Source organism: Lycorma delicatula, chromosome 10 (genome assembly GCF_047948215.1).
Source record: "Lycorma delicatula isolate Av1 chromosome 10, ASM4794821v1, whole genome shotgun sequence".
NCBI lineage: Eukaryota > Metazoa > Arthropoda > Insecta > Hemiptera > Fulgoridae > Lycorma > Lycorma delicatula.
Genome location: NC_134464.1, coordinates 76,960,172 through 76,978,086, shown reverse-complemented (window position 1 = coordinate 76,978,086; position 17,915 = coordinate 76,960,172). Strand labels below are relative to the sequence as shown.

The following is a 17,915-nucleotide window of genomic DNA, read 5'->3' as shown; positions in this document are numbered from 1 at the left end:
TAAGTACACAATGCGCAATTTTTAATTTATTTCTTTTCTATGCGACCACACTAATAAAATTTACAACCAGTTTTTCAAAAACAGGAAGTCATGTTCTAGAGAAGGGCGACGAATGACGTACATTATACTACATGCAAAACATATCATACCATTTATACAAACGAAGAGTTTTGTTTCACCTGTTAAAAAAATAAATGTCACGGCAACCAATCTCGTTTTATTATGTCGAATTATAATTATTCGGTGTCGTCAGAATATTGTTTGTCTGTTGTACTTGTATATATAAGTATGCGTATGGAAAGGTAGGAATTAAGTAAAGCGTGGATCTATTATCACTGAAAGAATGTTTGCGATTGGGGTTACATGGACTTTTTGACAAACGCGGCGACAATTTTCACGTCGTCGGGCGTATGGAAATAATTTTAAAAAATGAAGAATTAAATGGTTCCTGTATCTTTTTTTGCTGAGCCAATTGCAGTACTGATTTGTATAATCACACTAGCCCCATTATGGTACTCTGTGACGTATATAAATATAAAGACTTCACATTATTTGCCGTATGGGTGAGTCAGGGTTTTACATTGAGAAATGCCGATAAACGTCGAAGCTTAGATGATATATTTAGATTAATGAAGTATTCCTAAACAGCCTCTTTGTATTTCATTCGTTGTAAAACTTCAACTTTAGTGAATGAGTGTCAATGTATTAGCCATTCATCCGTAAGGTCCTGGTTTCGAATCCGTATTAAGATTTTCATTCACGAAAAAATCACAATGTCATAGATTCATGCATAATATTTGACCTATAATATTTTATCTTGAAAACGCATAATTAATCACACAAGTATTAGTATTATTGCATTTAGAAAAATAATCTGTATTTATTTTAAACGGAATATTAAACATTTTTTTTTTCCGATTAGGCCTCTAGGGACCACTCACACATAAAGTTAAACAGAATTATTCTTTCTGTTCTTCTAGTATTCTCTCAATCTGCTACTTTATTCTCGTTTTCTTTCTTCAGTCCATTTTATGTGTGGTTTTTTGTCTACCGTTTTTTATAATTTTTCTAAATTGATCTCAATCTTGTAGTATGTTTTCGTTTATGTTTAATCTTTTAACCTCTTTGTTGACTCCCGAAAACCATGTGAGTTTTGGCATTAAATCTGTCAAACATTTGTTTTGTAAGCCATTGTGGATCCATTCTTCAAGTGGCCATAAAATTGTAACCTTCTCTTTCTTATTGTGTTATAGATTTCATCTTTTTCTTTTTCCTGTTTAGCCTTCGGTAATTACCGTTCAGATATTACTTCAGAGGATGAATGAGGATGATATGTATGAGTGTAAATAAAATCTAGTCTTGTACAGTCTCAGTTCGACCATTCCTGAGATGTGTGGTTAATTGAAACCCAACTACCAAAGAACACTGATATTCACGATCTAGTATTCAAATCCGTATAAAAGTAACTGAATTTACTAGGACTTGAACGCTGGAACTCTCGACTTGCAAATCAGCTGATTTAGGAAGACGCGTTCACCACTACACCAATCTGGTGGGTTTATAGATTTCATCTGCGTTTCTATAAATTTCGTTTCCGCTTTTGAGTTTGTGGATTCCGTTTTTAAAGTTTGTGCCATAAATATTTCTTAGGATTCTTTTTCCACTTTGAATATTTTTTTATTTGAAAATGTTTGGATACATTCGGCTGCATATACGGCTTCGGGTAAAATGACTGTGTTTTAGTTTAGTGTTATAAGATAGTGATTTTTTTATTGTAGATGTTTCTTGTTAATTTAAAGGCAAGATTCATTTTCTTGACTCCTCTCATCGCTTCTTTTTCTAAATCGTTAGGGGTTATGATTTCACCGAGGTATTTAAATCTTGGAACTCTTTGAATTTCTTGATTTTCGCCTACTTTGATTTTGGTTTCTTTATTTTCTTTGTCTGTGAACCATTGCGTTTTTTAGAAGATCTGTAATCGTATTTTTATTTGCGCTTTCGTTTAATCTTTGTATTTTAGTTTGTGTTTCTTGATTGTTTTTAGCGAAGATAGCAATATCATCTGAAAATACTAGCATAATAGTAGTGTGCTTATTTTAGGCCCTTTGTTTCTAATAAATAGGGTATTTGCGATGTTTAATTTCTCAAGTTCTTTGTTCCATTCTCTGATTACTTTTTTCAGTGCACAATTGATCCTTGTCTCACTCCTGTTTTGATTTCAAAAGGGTCAGAAAGTTTGCCCAAAAACTTAACTTCGGATGTTGTGTTGTTTATAGTTTGTTGGATTATGCTTATTATTTTCGCGTCTATTTTGAATTCTTGAGCGTTTTTAACAGGGATTCGTGGTGTATGGAAACGTATGCTTTTTTAAAGCTGACGAAAACAGTTATTGTTTTGGAGTTCCTTATTTTGTGATATTATAGAATTTGTTTAAGGATAAAAATTTGCTTTGCGCAGCTTCGGTCCGGTCTGAAGCTACCTTGGTATTCCCCAAGTTCTTTTTCTATTGTGGGTTATATGCGGTCAAATAGAGTTTTGGATAGTATTTTATAGGGGAAAGCAGTAAGATTCTTCTGTAGTTGTTCATATTGGTGTTTGCGCCTTTTTTTATGAAGCGAGTGAATTAAGGCATTTTTTTATTCTTCGAGGATTTTCTTGGTTTCCAAATCTCTTTGAAGGTGTTCTCTAGTTTTTCACTTAGTTCGTATTTCGCGAATTTAAGCATCTCCACAACTATTGAATCTTCTCCGCTTGTTTCGTTATTTTTGAGAGATTTAGTCGCGCGCGTTTTGCATTTTTCTTTGGTGGGAGGTGTAGATTCTGGGGTGTTTTTAATTTTGGGATTAAATTTAAATGTTTCTTTCGGGTTTCAGCAGTTTAGTAATTCTTCGATGTATTTTGCTAATCTTTTTAGGTTCTCTTGTTTGTTTGGTATTAACCGTCCTTTCTCATCTTTAAAGTTTGTTGTTTAAAAATTAAACAATTATTATTATTTTATATATATATATATATCGTTAATTATTGTCTATAATAAAATAAAGGAAATGTTCAATGAGTTAAAAACTGTAATAGTTCCTGCATAATATTTCTTCTATTAAATTCTAGTTCCAGATTGCAAATAGCACGAGGGCTCCCTTCTTTTTGTATTCTGTGCATGGAAAATTACTTTTAGTGAAAATCACGGTTATACCATTAAATTCTCAATTATAACTACTAATATAACCCACCGTGTCGGTCTAGTGGTGAACTTGTCTTCGCAAATCAGCTTATTTTGAAATCGAGAGAGTTCTAAGATTCAAATCCTAGTAAAGGCAGTTACTTTTATACGGATTTGAATACAAGATCGTGGATACCGGTGTTTTTCGGTGTTTGGGTTTCAATTAACCACCCATCTCAGGAACGGTCGACCTCAGACTGTACAAGATTACACTTCTTTTACATTCATACATATCATCCTCTGAAGTAATACCTTACTGTGATTCCGGAGGCTAAACAGAAAAAGAGAGAATATTACTTATAGATTGATAGATAGTCAACAGTTGAAGGAGCATTATATCCTACTGCTCAAAGGAGAGAAGTGCTCTCTTGCTGTTTAGATATTACCATCTCAATTATTAATAGAGTTCTAAAAACACTGACCTATGAATTACAGTCTTGACGGCAATTATTTTTCCAATAGATATCTGCAAAATAAAATTGTTAACAAGTTTTTATCCATGCTGTTTTATTAATTAATAAATATCAAAAATATTTGATATTAATATCAATAAATATCAATATTTTGTGCGTTTTACTGTTCTACCCAAATAACATGACGCAATATTTTTTATCGTTTACTGAATGCGAAAATCATCGTGATGAATCATTAGTTGGTCCTACGTATTTAAAAAAAATGCTTTATAATTCAAGTTATGAGATAAAATAATGTTTCAGAAATAATAAATATAATAATAAAAAATTAAAAAGAAAGGATTTTTTTTAAGAAAAGGGATGTAAATAAATATTAAATATGTCTCTATGTTTGCTACTTATTTATCCCTCTTTTATTTCACTTTCATGAAATTGAAATAGTCTACTCGTTTAGAAATTCAAATACATTTTACGTAAATTTACATAAAAATAAATGGAATTGTAATACCAATTTATTATTTCTTACGCAAAGAGCTCTAAGCTAATATAGAAGAAATGAATTTAGATTCAAGTGCATGGAGTCTATTGTTTGTTTTGTAACACTTACTATATATATAACACTCACATTCCCATGCGCATACAGCATGCTTTAATACGTAAGCATTTACGAATAAACCTTTTATTGTATACCGCATGAAATTCAATTGCTGACTTTGCCCCTACTTGTTATGTAAAATGTACAGTATAAAGCACAATGTATTGCATAACCTTTAGGCGTTCATTTTTAATATAGCTTAAAGTAAAATACCTCTTTTTGAACAACAATTATTATTCTTATGCTTTGAAACAAAGGAATTTATTTTTAACTAGCATCCCCCTTCTCGGCTTCGCCTGTAATATTTACGTATGGAATTTCAAAAATTGTAAATAGTTTATTAATAATTATTTGTGTGGACTCTTTCTCTCAGTTATCGCTATTCATAATTTACCATATAAAATAGATTAATTTGGATGAGTAACAGTTTCTCAGTCGTTAAATATGTAATTAATCGTCATTACCTTTAATTTTATTATTAATCAAATAATACTATCATGTGTACAAGTACTGAACCCCCCCTCCCATCAGTCAAACTAGAATTAGTAACCCACCTCTTACGGCCCAATGATATGTGCGACATATATGAGGTGTAGTCTTGTACAGACTCATTCCTTCCATTCCTGAGACGTGTGGTTAATTGAACCCCAGCCACCAAAGTACATCGGTATCCTCTACCTAGTATTCAAATCCGTCTAGCAACCAGCTTATACTAGGATTCGAACCTCAGAACCTTGGACTTCGAAAATCAACCAACGATTTGCGACGAAGAGTTAATCACACTAGTCTAGCTCGGTGGGCTTTTTATAGACAATGTTAATAAATTTACAAATAGAAGTTCTAGGTTGTTTATTTATTTTTATTTATGATTTGTGTAGCAGTGAGATTGATTAAGTTTGATGTGGTAAACATCTTGGGGGTCATAAGAAAGCTGTAGTTAAAATTTCGTAAAGATTGGTTCAGTAGTTTTCGTGGTTATCTGGAACAAACGAAAAAGATATCTATTTAGATGTGAGAATTTTATTGTATTGTGGTTTTTAACTATTACTTCTATTGTTACAGTTTTGATTACTTCCTGTATCCACTTCTTCACATATTTTTATAAATATATATTCTGTGACGTTTCTTTAGTACAATTTTGGTCGATTGTCTACTTATTTGTAATGCATCCAATATATTATTCTGCTACCCATTGATTTTCATATATGACTACAATTTGTCAATTTTATCTAAAATCGTTGCTTCATGTTTAGTTTTTTCTTTCAACTGATTAACATTTTTTCTAATGCCCCGATTATTAATTGTTAAGGTAAGATTTTTTTAATTGATTGGTACTCCATAACTCTTATCCAAAAATATTGCTATAATATTTAAAACATTTTAATCGAGAAAATTTTATCCTATTCTAAATATTAAGCGATCAAACTAGAAACTGACACTAATTCAGAAGACTTTTTCACGCTTTTGCGCTGAATTTTACATTAAAATAACATCTGATTCTAGGCATTACGAACTTTCATTTTCATTGTAAACTTTCAAATTATATTCTTAAAGTAACGTGTTCCTGAATTTTCATAGTAATAAACAATCTTTCCTGTTTTACACCCTGTCATAGACTAAATAATAATTGTAATTATTCAGTATCGATAAAGAAATTCATAAGTACGAATTATTTCAATAGTGTAGTTACTATTTGAATTATGCTGCTGGAAATCTGTATGTTAGACCGATTTAAGTCAAGATATTTTGGGTTAAGAAAAAATGTATCTGCTGAAACTTTTTACTACTATTTTCAGAAATGAACGTAAGCGATTATCTGGAACTGTTTGCAGTTAAGTTATGCATTTCCACTTCTTACATACGGGATAGGCAGCGTTGTTTCTGTAAACATTTTTTTTTTTTTCATTACTACCTAATGAGGGCATAGGTATTCTCTTGATCGGGTTGTTTGTATTTTGCTGCGTTTTCCCGAGTGGCGATTGTCTTTTTTTTATCTCGAAATTTCGCTTAATTAAGGTCATATTTTTCTTAGACACATTTGTTAACAATTAAGAAATATTTGTAAAAAAATGTTTTTTCAAAATCGCACTCCATCATAAAAAATGCTGTTGTAGCAGTCTGCTATGTTGTGACGTTACAGATGATCGGTAGAATTAAACTAATAATATTTAAAGTTTAAAAAATCAACTGGTATAGATGGGTCTCGAACTCGATCGCCCGGTTGCTCGGTACCTGGTGCGTTAGGCCTCGCGGCTACACCAGTCTTCCGACCGTAAAAGCGAAATTTGTTCTTTATAAGTCGAGAAATAGTTTAGTTAGTGCCGACCGTCGCCGCTAGTACCGCCACACCCGCGCGAATTACGGTATGCGCGCGGTTTTAGTTAATAAAATCATTGAATTAAATAAACGAAAAATTATTATATTTAAATAAAATGATAAATATTTTTAATTACGTTATGTATATGTGTGTGTAAGCCGTACATCAGAAACAACCCAAAAAGTTGTAGGTCTTTTCCCGAACACGGCTTTAGCCGCGTGACGGGAAAGTCCTACCACTGTGTTGTCAGTTTTTTTGAATTCTCTACAGAACTCTCTTAATGGTATAAAGTTGGCTTCAAAAGAGGCCTGTAAATGTCAGTTACCACATAATAAATCTTTGTATTTTATTTTCGTCCAGAAAACACAAAAATTGTAAAGTGATAGGATTTTATCTCAAAAATGGCTTAAAGTAATCTTTAAAAACGGCACATATTTGGTTTAATAGACTTCATTTTAAATATAGAAAACCTTGTTTTATTTTTATATTTAAATACGAAGAAACTTTTCCCCAACTTATTACAAATTGTTGAAGATTTAAAACAGTCCGTATGGATAAAAAATTCAGAAATCATTAGTTTTAGACAACTGTTTCATGACATCATTGTTTTTTTTCTGAACTCATGAATATTTTTTAATATTGTTTATTTACGTACCTTGTACTTGGCTCATCTCGTTCACAAACCCTCGGGATTGTAGTGGGCTCCTGCTACATGTTACAGGTATTATTAATTTAAAATTTAATACAACATTTTTGTTTCTAAAAGTTTTGAAAAAAGTATCATCACTAGATTATAAATAACCTAAATAAACATACAAATGTTATATCTATTGTTTAATGAATGAATAGCGAAATTTGAGATAAGATAAATGAATTAAATACATAATTTTTTTTTGTAATGAATAAAATAGTAATTCTATGGAAAAGAATGGTTTCCTTATTTTTGTTTCTTACTAATTCTCTTTAACTTTGATATTATAATAGATAACTTGTAATTAATATTGGTTAAAATTACAAGAATAAAATTTAAAATAGAATCGTTCGTAACAGAAAATTCAGGTTAAAACAGATGTAATGTAATGAAATTACATCATAAAATTTTGAAGTTTTTTTTCCTTAATTTTAATAAGGTATCCCCTTCACAAACTCATTTTTAAATCCTATTTTTTTGTTTGATGATGTCTCTACATAAGCTTGATGCTAGTGTATGACCGGGATTCGAACCCGGAACACCTTCGGAATGAAAGGCCGAGACGCTACCACTCCGCCACGGAGATAAAATTTTAAAATTAAAAAAATTAGTAGATTTATATTTATTATTTTAATGGATTAGTTATTATTTAATGCTAAGTAAATTGTAATATTGGAATATTTAATTTAATAATATATAATATTTATGTATATTTTAATTTAATAAGATATATTTTGCATGTTAGTTTGATATCTGAAAATATCTAAAACTAAAGCATGATTCCTATACAATTTTAAAATCTCTAAGTTTTTCATTTATTATTTAAAAAAAAAAACCCGGAATTTCAAAACCTTAAAACAGTAGACCGTCTGTGTATATAATTGAGATTATATTTCTTTATTTTAACCTTCCTACTCTTTTCTTATGTTTTTTGTAAACTTAAATTCCAATTTTGGAACTATTTATTGTTATAATGAGTTGATTTTTATTTGCTTGATATTCTGCATTCTGATTTTGCATTGTATTATGTTTTATAATTTATTTTAAATAAATTTTATGTTGTTTTAATTGACAAAACATTGATTTTTCTAAGTATAGAAAGATTCTATTAATAATTTATTATTTATTTAATTTGTTTTTTTTTTTTAGTGGAGGAAGAGCCCCTGCTGGAACCATTTCTGCTGCCTTATCCAATACTACTGCTCCTTCTTCTGCTGGACCTCAATCACCACAACCATCAACAATTGCTCCTGTCCCATTCCACGTAAGTCTCTTTATTTTTTAAAAAGATTATTTCATTTTTTCATGTATTGTTAAAATTTTTGGTTTTAATTGTTTTTCACATATAATTAAAAATATCGTATTTTCATTTTTCAATTTTCTTAACAGCATTTATAATTTACTATAACATATTTTATTGTACCTATCCCAAGAAAAGATTTAAGGTTTTTTGATTAATGGGTAAGTATTGCATTTATCAATCATTTGGAATAATGTATGGTGATAAGGAAATCACAAAATATACAATGTGCCATGAAGCTCTCCCAAACCTTGCATGGTCTATTCTATTCGTAAAATTAATGGAAAAATTTCATATAAAATGTTGTCCTAAAATGTTTCGTTTGCGAGTTACGGCTACTGTAAGATTTAGCTCGGATTTCACCTACCCCGTTAAAATGATGTCGTACTGAAATTTCAGGACTTTAATTAAGATGTAGAATTAGTGATTTCTTATGGTTTTTGACCTGAAAACTCGAATAAAGTAGGTCGCAGAACTATATCTGCAGTAGTTTTTTGAGAAACCTGGGGTGAAAACCTAAAAATTGGGGTAAAAAACCCCTGTTTTTTACGTTTGATGTACAATAAATTTGTTAAACGGGTAATAAAAAAGTAACACTTTAAAACAAAACTTGTAGAGGATTTAATTCTGAACAAAATGGTATAAGATAAGTTGAGTAAAACAAAGAAAGTTTAGAAAAATTCTAATTTTATTTAGAAACAGTACACTATATCAAAGTGTATGCATTACACGTACCAGTTTATAATAAATGTTCAAAAATGAGCCCGCCATTTTCAGCACATTTCTTGGCACGCTTCTGTACTGCGTTTTTGCTCTTTTTGATTCATCAGGGCTGTTCTTAAGTTACCCAGTCGCATCCTTAATGGAGACAATTTATTCCTCACGAGAATGTATTTTTGTTTTGTATACAATATTTTCACGCGAGAATCTAAAGGTGATGGCAGGATCAAGCTATTTTGATGGCCAGGAATTTGGTCTTCCACGACTTTCTCAGGGAAATTATGATTTAAGTGTGTGGAAACGGCACAAGAGAAGTGGTGAGGCGCGCCGTCGTGCTGGAAATATACTTTTCGTCTCGGCGCTAGAGGAACATCTTCAAGCAGCTGCGGCAATTCTTCTTGAAGAAAGGACAAGTAAACTTTAGCGTTAAAGCGGCGAGATAATATAAACGGTTCAAACAGCTGATTTTGTAGAATACATTGTCGCTAAATAGATATTGAAAATTGCCTTCTACCGTTTCATGAGGATTTACTTTTGCCCTTGTATACTCATAGCGTAAGTTGTTGATGGCATCTCGAATAAAATTTGCCTCGTCAGAAAACAAAATATACTTTTAAAGTTGTCGATTTGTATTCCATCAATTGCAGAATTCCAAGCGACGGACCGTCTCCTGGGAGATGTTGAACTGGTCTTTTACGATAAGGAAAAAACTTGTTTTTCTTTAGTGTTCTCCAAAACATCGAATGCGAAATACCGATCCGCTTAAAAAGACGTCGTGTACTGACACCTAGACTGCGCACCGAACTGCATCGATAACAATTTCATCAATAACAGCGTCGTGTTGAACAGAACGTTCGTAGCTGGTACGAATACTAGATAATGAATCGAAAAGTCGCGTTAATTGTTTTGGGATCTAGAATCTTGCCATTCGGAAAACGTATTTCATATTCTACTGCAGTAGTTGTGCTGCAGCATTGCATTACCATTTCACCCACCGAAAATGAATATCATATAAGCGTGTATTCCTTTGTTGTAAATAAGTACGGCATTCTTTCGATGGCAAATCGATCACGTTCAAACTAAAATTCACAGAAACCTTCGCTAACAACAGCACACTTCACTGTATCCGATATATACTTTATATACCTTACAGAATGATTTAAATACTAATACAATATTGAACATTGTTTATCAGCTGGTGTTACTTTATTGCCAACTTTGAAATAATAATTTTTCAAATAATTTATTGTTTCTGCCATTAATAAAAAAAATAATCTAAGTAATTTTTATTTTGCAATTGTTGTAATTTCCAGGTTTTTTTATAATTTTTTAACAGTAAATTTTGTTTTTACGAATTTTTCATATGAACAAAAAATAATTTTGTTTTTGTTTACATTAAATAAGTACTTTTCTGACAAATTAGTGATTTATTGTTTGTAAATAAAATTCGAATTTTTGTAACTTTTCTTTGGTTTATTCAGTATATGTTATACCATTTTGTTTACAATTGAATTCTCTATAAGTTTTGTGTATAAGTTTTACGTATTTATTACCCATTTAATAAAGTTATTCTACGTCAAACATAAAAAATTAGGGTTTTACCCCAATTTATTGGTTTTCACTTAAGATTTTTTCAAAAAGGATTGAAGATACGGTTATTGGACCTATTTTATTCGATTTCTCTACTAAAAATCTCTAATTTTTGCCGCTTAATTAGCGTCTTAAAAATTTCAGTATAACCTCATTTCACCGAGATAGCTGAAATCTGAACAAAATCAGTCATAGTCACAGATCCCAAACGAATCATTTTAGAACATATATTTATATGAACGTTTTCCATAACTTTCACGAGAAGAAAATAAATGAAATTATATATTAAGAAATTTATCTATACTGTGTTTAATAGTCTTATGCAGTACATTTAAAAATAAAAAAGTTAAGATTTTGCAAGAAAATCAGTTATAAAAATTAGAAATTTTTAAATGTCAATGAATTAATAACAGAAGATAAAAGTAATTCCTCAATATACGTCAACGTCAATGAACACTTCAATAAACGTGTTGGGAATTATCAGAATGTATGTATTTCGCTTTACGGCTGCCAAGAGATTTTTTTTCTCCGTAAGTAATATAATGCAGTAATAACATTTTTTCCCCACTAATTATGGTATTTCATGGTTTATTACCACAGTGATTTTGATTTTTACAATTTTGATTGCTTATAACTCGAAAAAGAAGGCAGACATTTACGACAAACGGTTTTCGTCATGGTTTTTCTCATAAAATTTTAAATTAAAATCATGTATTATATATCCGTTTTCCTATTTAAAAAACAAGTTTGATTCAACATGGCGGATCCAAGATGGTTCACAAACTATCCTTTTTTCTGATCATTATATTTTTATAATTACAGGAAAATTTTAGTTATTTCAGTTTATCTTTTAATAATGGTAGTATCTTGGTGTAAACAATCTCCTAAATAAAAAATTTTCATTTTAAAAAGTTTGGTTTGCCTACAAAAAAAGTAGTCTGATATTTTAAGGCATAGACATTTTTGTGATTTCCATCGAAAATGTTAAATAAATAAAACTTTTTTTTATCGATAAACTACTTCTTCTTGTTGAAAAAACTTCTTCTTGAGAATCATTATAATTATAAAATTAAGAACTTAATTTACCATCGGACTCAGAATCCTACACATGTTCCCTGGGATTGAGGACAAGCTATTTTCAATAACAATCATAGTTGGCGTAATTAAACTATTATTTAGTTATTAAGGGGCTAAAATCCGATTGTAGTAGGTAATGCATTTAATATAGATGATGAATTACCATTAATGTCATGTTTAAAAATAAATTACGTAATTTTCTGTATAAGATATAAATAGGAGGAGCTTATGATGAGCTAAACTTCAAACGCTCTCTACATTAAACACCTTCAATAAATTAACAGATGACGTAATTATAATAAATGGATTTTTCCACAAGTATCTTCCGTAATAACGGATGATAGTAAAGTCACGCAACCTAAATGACAACAAATTATTTTTTCAGAAAACTTTTTTATTAATTTACAAAATAATATTAACATTTACAAAAGTATTATAAGTTTATAATAAGTGCTGGAAATGTCCACCATGATTTTCAGTGCACACATCAACGCGTTTCCTTACATTGTATGCGACCTTTTCCAGTGTAGCAGCAATGATATTTGATATACGGTCCTCAATATTTTGTTTAAGTTCATCAAGTGTATGCGGGATGTTTTAGTTCACATTATCTTTCAAAAAGCTCCACAAATAAAAATCGGGAAGACTCAGGTCCGGTGAACGAGGAGGTCATAGAACACGAGAAATTATCTGGTCATCAAAGAAATTTCATACTACGTTTGCCGTGTGTGCAGATACTTCGTCTTGTTGTAACCAGCAGTCACGTTTATCAGGATATAGCAAAGCTATAAAACGCATGATTATTTCTTGATAACGTCTAGCTGTGACGGTTTTCGAAAAAAAGATAAGCCCGACAATTCTCCGACGAGATACACCATACCACACCCAAAATTTGCGAATGTAATGACTGTTCATGGGACATATGTTGGTTCTCTGAAGAGCATATTTTGTAATTCTGATTGTTACCATATCCGATATGATGAAACCTTGTCTAGAACAGATATTTCATTTCGAATGAAACGTCTAAACCACCTAAAATACTGCATTCGTTTCTTCTTATATACTTCTTGGTACCGATGAGTTGGGTTAATCCGGTACGGATGTAATTTTAGAAATTTAGTAGACTTATGAACAATTCCTTAAGATAACCCAATCTGGTTAGAAAGTTTTCGAAGAGACTTTTTTTGGAGAACAAAGAAGTGTTTCATTTGTCGTCCGTTAAAACGTTTGGACGGCCGGGGAACGCTTACGGTCATGCGCAATACCTGTATCCTAAAAACGATTAAATATACAACATATATTGGATTTTTTTAACACATTTGAATCTGGAAAACCATTTAAAAAAATCTTCTTGACACTTCGCGTACGATTTCGATTCGGAGTAACTCACAACAATAATGACGCGTTGTTTTTTCGTAAAAGACATTGCTACTCGGACTAAACAAACTGCTTGGTGCCACGCTTACTGTTGCCCGGAGGCGTAATCTAGCAGCTCTACCGTACACTATTCTGTCACACAAAAAATTAGAGTAATTAAAATATTTTTTACAAATTTAATTGTCATTCCTATAAAACAGAAAAAATTTGGTTTGCGCGACTTTACGATTACTCTGTACAATGGGAGTCGTTGTAAACGGTTGGTAGTGACATAACTCAATGAGTTGCTAGTTTCGTAACGTATTTTTATGGTTAGGCCTTTTAATATATAATTATTATACAAAGATTTGAACATTTTTTTTTGTGATTTTACGACTGTTTTTTACGATTTTGCAACAGCAGACTATGTAAATTATTCTATTACCTTTAATCGGTGATAATAAATTTTAGAAAGTGGAAATCAAGATAAAAATATTAATTTCAGAGTTGATTGTTAAACTTCCAGAAACAAAACATTTCATTTTGGGAAATTTTCGTCATATAAACTCTTGTATTAAAATAGATGTTAAATTATTATAAATACATGTATTGTTTCAGGCGCCTAGACCTGGTCCAACTCACGTGAACCCACCAAAATCAGCACTACAGGTATCGGATATACCTGTTTATGCATGTAACATGTCACTGTTAAATCAAATACAATATAATTCTACTTTATACTTTTTGTTGTCGTTCATTATAGCAGCATTAATCATTTTTTTTTATCCGTTATCTCTTTTGTTATTTCACATTCAAGTTTTCGCTTTTTACAATAATATTTAATTATTTTAACGCTTGGCATATATAATAACTTATATTATCATTAAATAGATTCTCTGAATTAAATAATTTTTTATTTATTTATAATTTAACGTTGTTTTTTTTTTTAATTTACTAAACAAATTTTACTAGGCCTATAAATAAAACTTATTTTACTTGTGCTTTATTTTATATTTAATTATTCATAAATAAATAAATAAAATTATACGTAATACGACAATCATCTGTGTTTATTTATAAAATGTATGTATAGATAATAAAAATAAAAATTGAGCTACAACAAAATACACTTTTAATCATTTTTGAAAGAAGAGAAAGCAATCAGACTGAAAACAAATCCATCTATTTTATTGCCGTTCACGGTGAGTTTTTTCTCTTTTCTTGTTATTCCAATTTTTTTTCTTTACAAGTTTAATCGAAATATTTGTGTACCAAAAATAAAAACGAAGAATGGAGTACTCTAGTGTAAAAACTGACAAATACACAATAGAAATGCTGGGTTCTTGTATTCTACAATAATAACAGTGGTTGTTTAATTTTAGATTGTCAATCAGCTAATGGATGTACGATTGTTATTATTAACTGTTTAATTTTTTAAGATTTTTTTCTCTTTTAAATTTTAAATTACGTTTATTTGTTATTTTTATTTATTTACGCGTTAATTATAATTTTATTTATTATTTTAAATAAATTTATGTTTTAACTACGTGTATTTTGTATTTATTTAATATTTAATTATAAACAATTTTAATTATGTATTGTATTGTTGTGTATTGTATTATTGTAATTATGTATTTATTTATATGTAATTATTATTAATGATTAATCGATTATCAATCTTATAAGTTTCATGCTTGCAAAATAATAGAAAATATCGATGTATTAATTGTAGTAGCATGTTTTGAAAATTTTTCGGTGAATAAAAAGGAATATCGGAGTTTTAATCTGTTGTAATATTATTGGATGACATGTACAATGTTAAGGTTAGAATCGAACAGCAAAATGAGTAATTTTTACTTCCTTGTACGAAGTAAAGGAAGTATTGTACTGATCGCGAAAAATTTCGGTTTTCAAATTTCCACGAAAACATACATATTGTCCATCCCCGAATCCATTTTGACTAGTTCCGGCGTGACGTCTGTACGTACGTATATATCTCGCATAACTCAAAAACGATTACCCGTAGGATGTTGAAATTTTGGATTTACGACTGTTGTAACATCTAGTTGTGCATCTACCTTTTAATTGAAATCGACTGAATCAAAAGTGTCCAAAAATGCCCATAATTCAAGCAATTTGGATTTTTGACCTTTTCTTAATTGTTGTTGTAAGCCCTCATTGAAAGCTTTTTAACTATACATCATAAGCGGTACTTATTTCGTTAGTTTCAGATTTATAACCAAATAAAATTTTAAATAATGAAATATTTTCATCTTACAAGAGGAAGGCACATCGGTCCAAATCCAACTTCCTTTTTTTAAAAATTTATATATATTAATTTATTAATAATTATTATCCTTTGATTGTAAAAAAAATTACGATAAATAATAATTTATGTACTTTTCATATGTATAGTGTATATGTAATTTAATAGGCGTACAAGCAAGTTATCAGACATCAGATTGAAGAATGTGTCGTAGATTAATTCCTTATGTTTCCGTTTAATGGCGCCACTAAAAAATATGTCGACTCCTGAACAAAAGTATTTTGCAGTTTCCTAATGTGAATCTGTAATTACAATTCAACATGATTATTTAATAGTGTTTCTATGAATGACAATAATATTCGTCGATGCCGCGATCGGTTTGAAACGATCGGTTGTCTGTGTAAAGGGAAAAGTACGAGGTAACCGAAAATGCCTGAAGAAAGTGTTGAACGTGTCGGAGATGTTTCCAGCGTAGTTATAGAAAAATTTGTTAGAAAGGCCAGCCGCGAACTAGCGATGCCGGTGGTGATAATATGGAATATTTTAACTAAACTCTTACATAAGCATCCGTACCGGTTACATCTGTTACAGGCTTTGAAGCCTTTTGACTACGATGTGCTGGTTGACTTCTCGATCGAACTATAACATGATGATATATAACATGAAGATGATAAATTTCTTTATCGTATTGTATTTAGTGATGAATCAATATTTCATCTTAGTGGAAAGGATTGACATTGATCTCTATATAACTGGATAAGACAGACCTTATGGTGTAAAATATAATTAGGTGTTTAATATTGAATCACACCCCAACGCCGCAGAATGAGCGGTTGGGAACTAAATAAAACCAGTGTACGCTTGCTCGATTATATCGTGATGGTAGGGATGCTTATTTTACTCGAGTCAGATAACCAAAACAGCGTTCATTTTTGCAACATAAGCAGAAATTTACGGACAGTTGTAGAAAATTTATATAGAGATCAGCTTTCAAAATACAAAATCAGAACACTTCTACTACGTCGGTTTAAAGGTGGTTTTATCCCTACTCTTACACTTACTTCTGCGCATGCGCAGTTTCGTTTTATTTAGTTCTACCACTTAATTAGTGGCGCTAATTTATACTTCAAATTTTACCAATTCCAATACATGGGATCTCCTGTCCAGTTTTACATACAGATCAGTGGGTTATTATCACACAAGTCTGTAAATCTACGGGGGGGGGGGGTTGGTCAGGAAATCCCTATGAACTCGTACAATGAGAAAGGGACTACCAAAAATTAAATTTTTTCTTTACGATAACCCGACGGAAGCAAGTGTAACAGGAATCATATATTTGAGTATGCTGCGAACATGATTCTTTTCTCAAATGCAAGATGGAGCAGAGTATTTTATTTGTCAAATAGTTAGATTTACGCCTCCTAACAGGCATAGCATCTATACGAGATCGGTCGAATGACGTTTTCCCCTGGATCGGTCGGTATGGACCCGGTTCCAGAGTTGTTTGCGATGGCCCCCCAAGGTCACCCGATCTGATTCCATGTGATTTTTTCTTTTGATATTTTTAAAGAATCTTATGATGTGCCTTCGCTACCTACTGATCTACCCGATTCAAGGCACAGGATTGAAGCATCTGTCGCTTCACTTAATTGGTTAAAGTACGGAAGAAACTCTCTCATTGATTGAAAATGTGTCGGGTTACGAAATGTGTTCACATTGAACACTTATAGGGAAAAACTATAAGATTTACTTTTTTATTTTATTTATGATTCATTTTATTTATATTACTTCTTCTGTTAAGAAAAATGAAATCGCTTTAAAATCCCGATATTCTTTTTTCTACACACTATATTTTTGGGAGTGAATTTTTTTTTTTTGAAGCGTTAAGGTCTGTTTTGGACCACGTTGAACATTGGCTTGATGAGTTTCATCTTTCTTGCTTCCTAGATGATTCACTCACTACTAGTCGTCTTCTTTTATTCGTCAGTCCACTTTAAACCTGTCCTGCTACCAGTTTTTGTTCTTTAAATTGCTTCCAATTATCCTGAAAACATTCCTGTCAGCTATCTATTCTTCCAGGATGCCAATTTCCACCAGATCAATCCTGATTTCCTTAATCCAATTTGTTATGTTTCTGAGTTTCTTTTTTTTTGTCTTCAGTCATTTGACTGGTTTGATGCAGCTCTCCAAGATTCCCTTTCTAGTGCTAGTCGTTTCATTTCCGTATACCTTATTTTTAGTTTAAGAAACTGAGTTTCTTAAGATGATCAAATATCAGTTTCGTCAGCCTGTTTGTGTCCATCTTTTTTAGGTGTCCATAAAATTTAGCTCTTCGTTTTCATGCAGGCGTTGTGAAAGTTTTCGTTTTCTTCC

The 17,915-nt window shown here is 30.9% G+C and overlaps 1 protein-coding gene across 9 annotated transcripts in view; it reads left to right on the top strand.

The window, feature by feature from the left end:
• The window catches only part of Zasp52 (Z band alternatively spliced PDZ-motif protein 52), a 427,403-nt gene that overhangs the window by 336,777 nt on the left and 72,711 nt on the right, over positions 1 to 17,915 (top strand). For 6 of the 9 annotated variants that reach the window (XM_075377463.1, XM_075377464.1, XM_075377466.1 and 3 more), the window contains 2 exons: positions 8,383 to 8,497; positions 13,895 to 13,945. In XM_075377463.1, coding sequence (XP_075233578.1) covers positions 8,383 to 8,497; positions 13,895 to 13,945 — 166 coding nt within the window. The remainder of the gene's footprint in view (positions 1 to 8,382; positions 8,498 to 13,894; positions 13,946 to 17,915) is intronic. The other 3 variants (XM_075377465.1, XM_075377468.1, XM_075377469.1) reach the window with 1 other exon arrangement.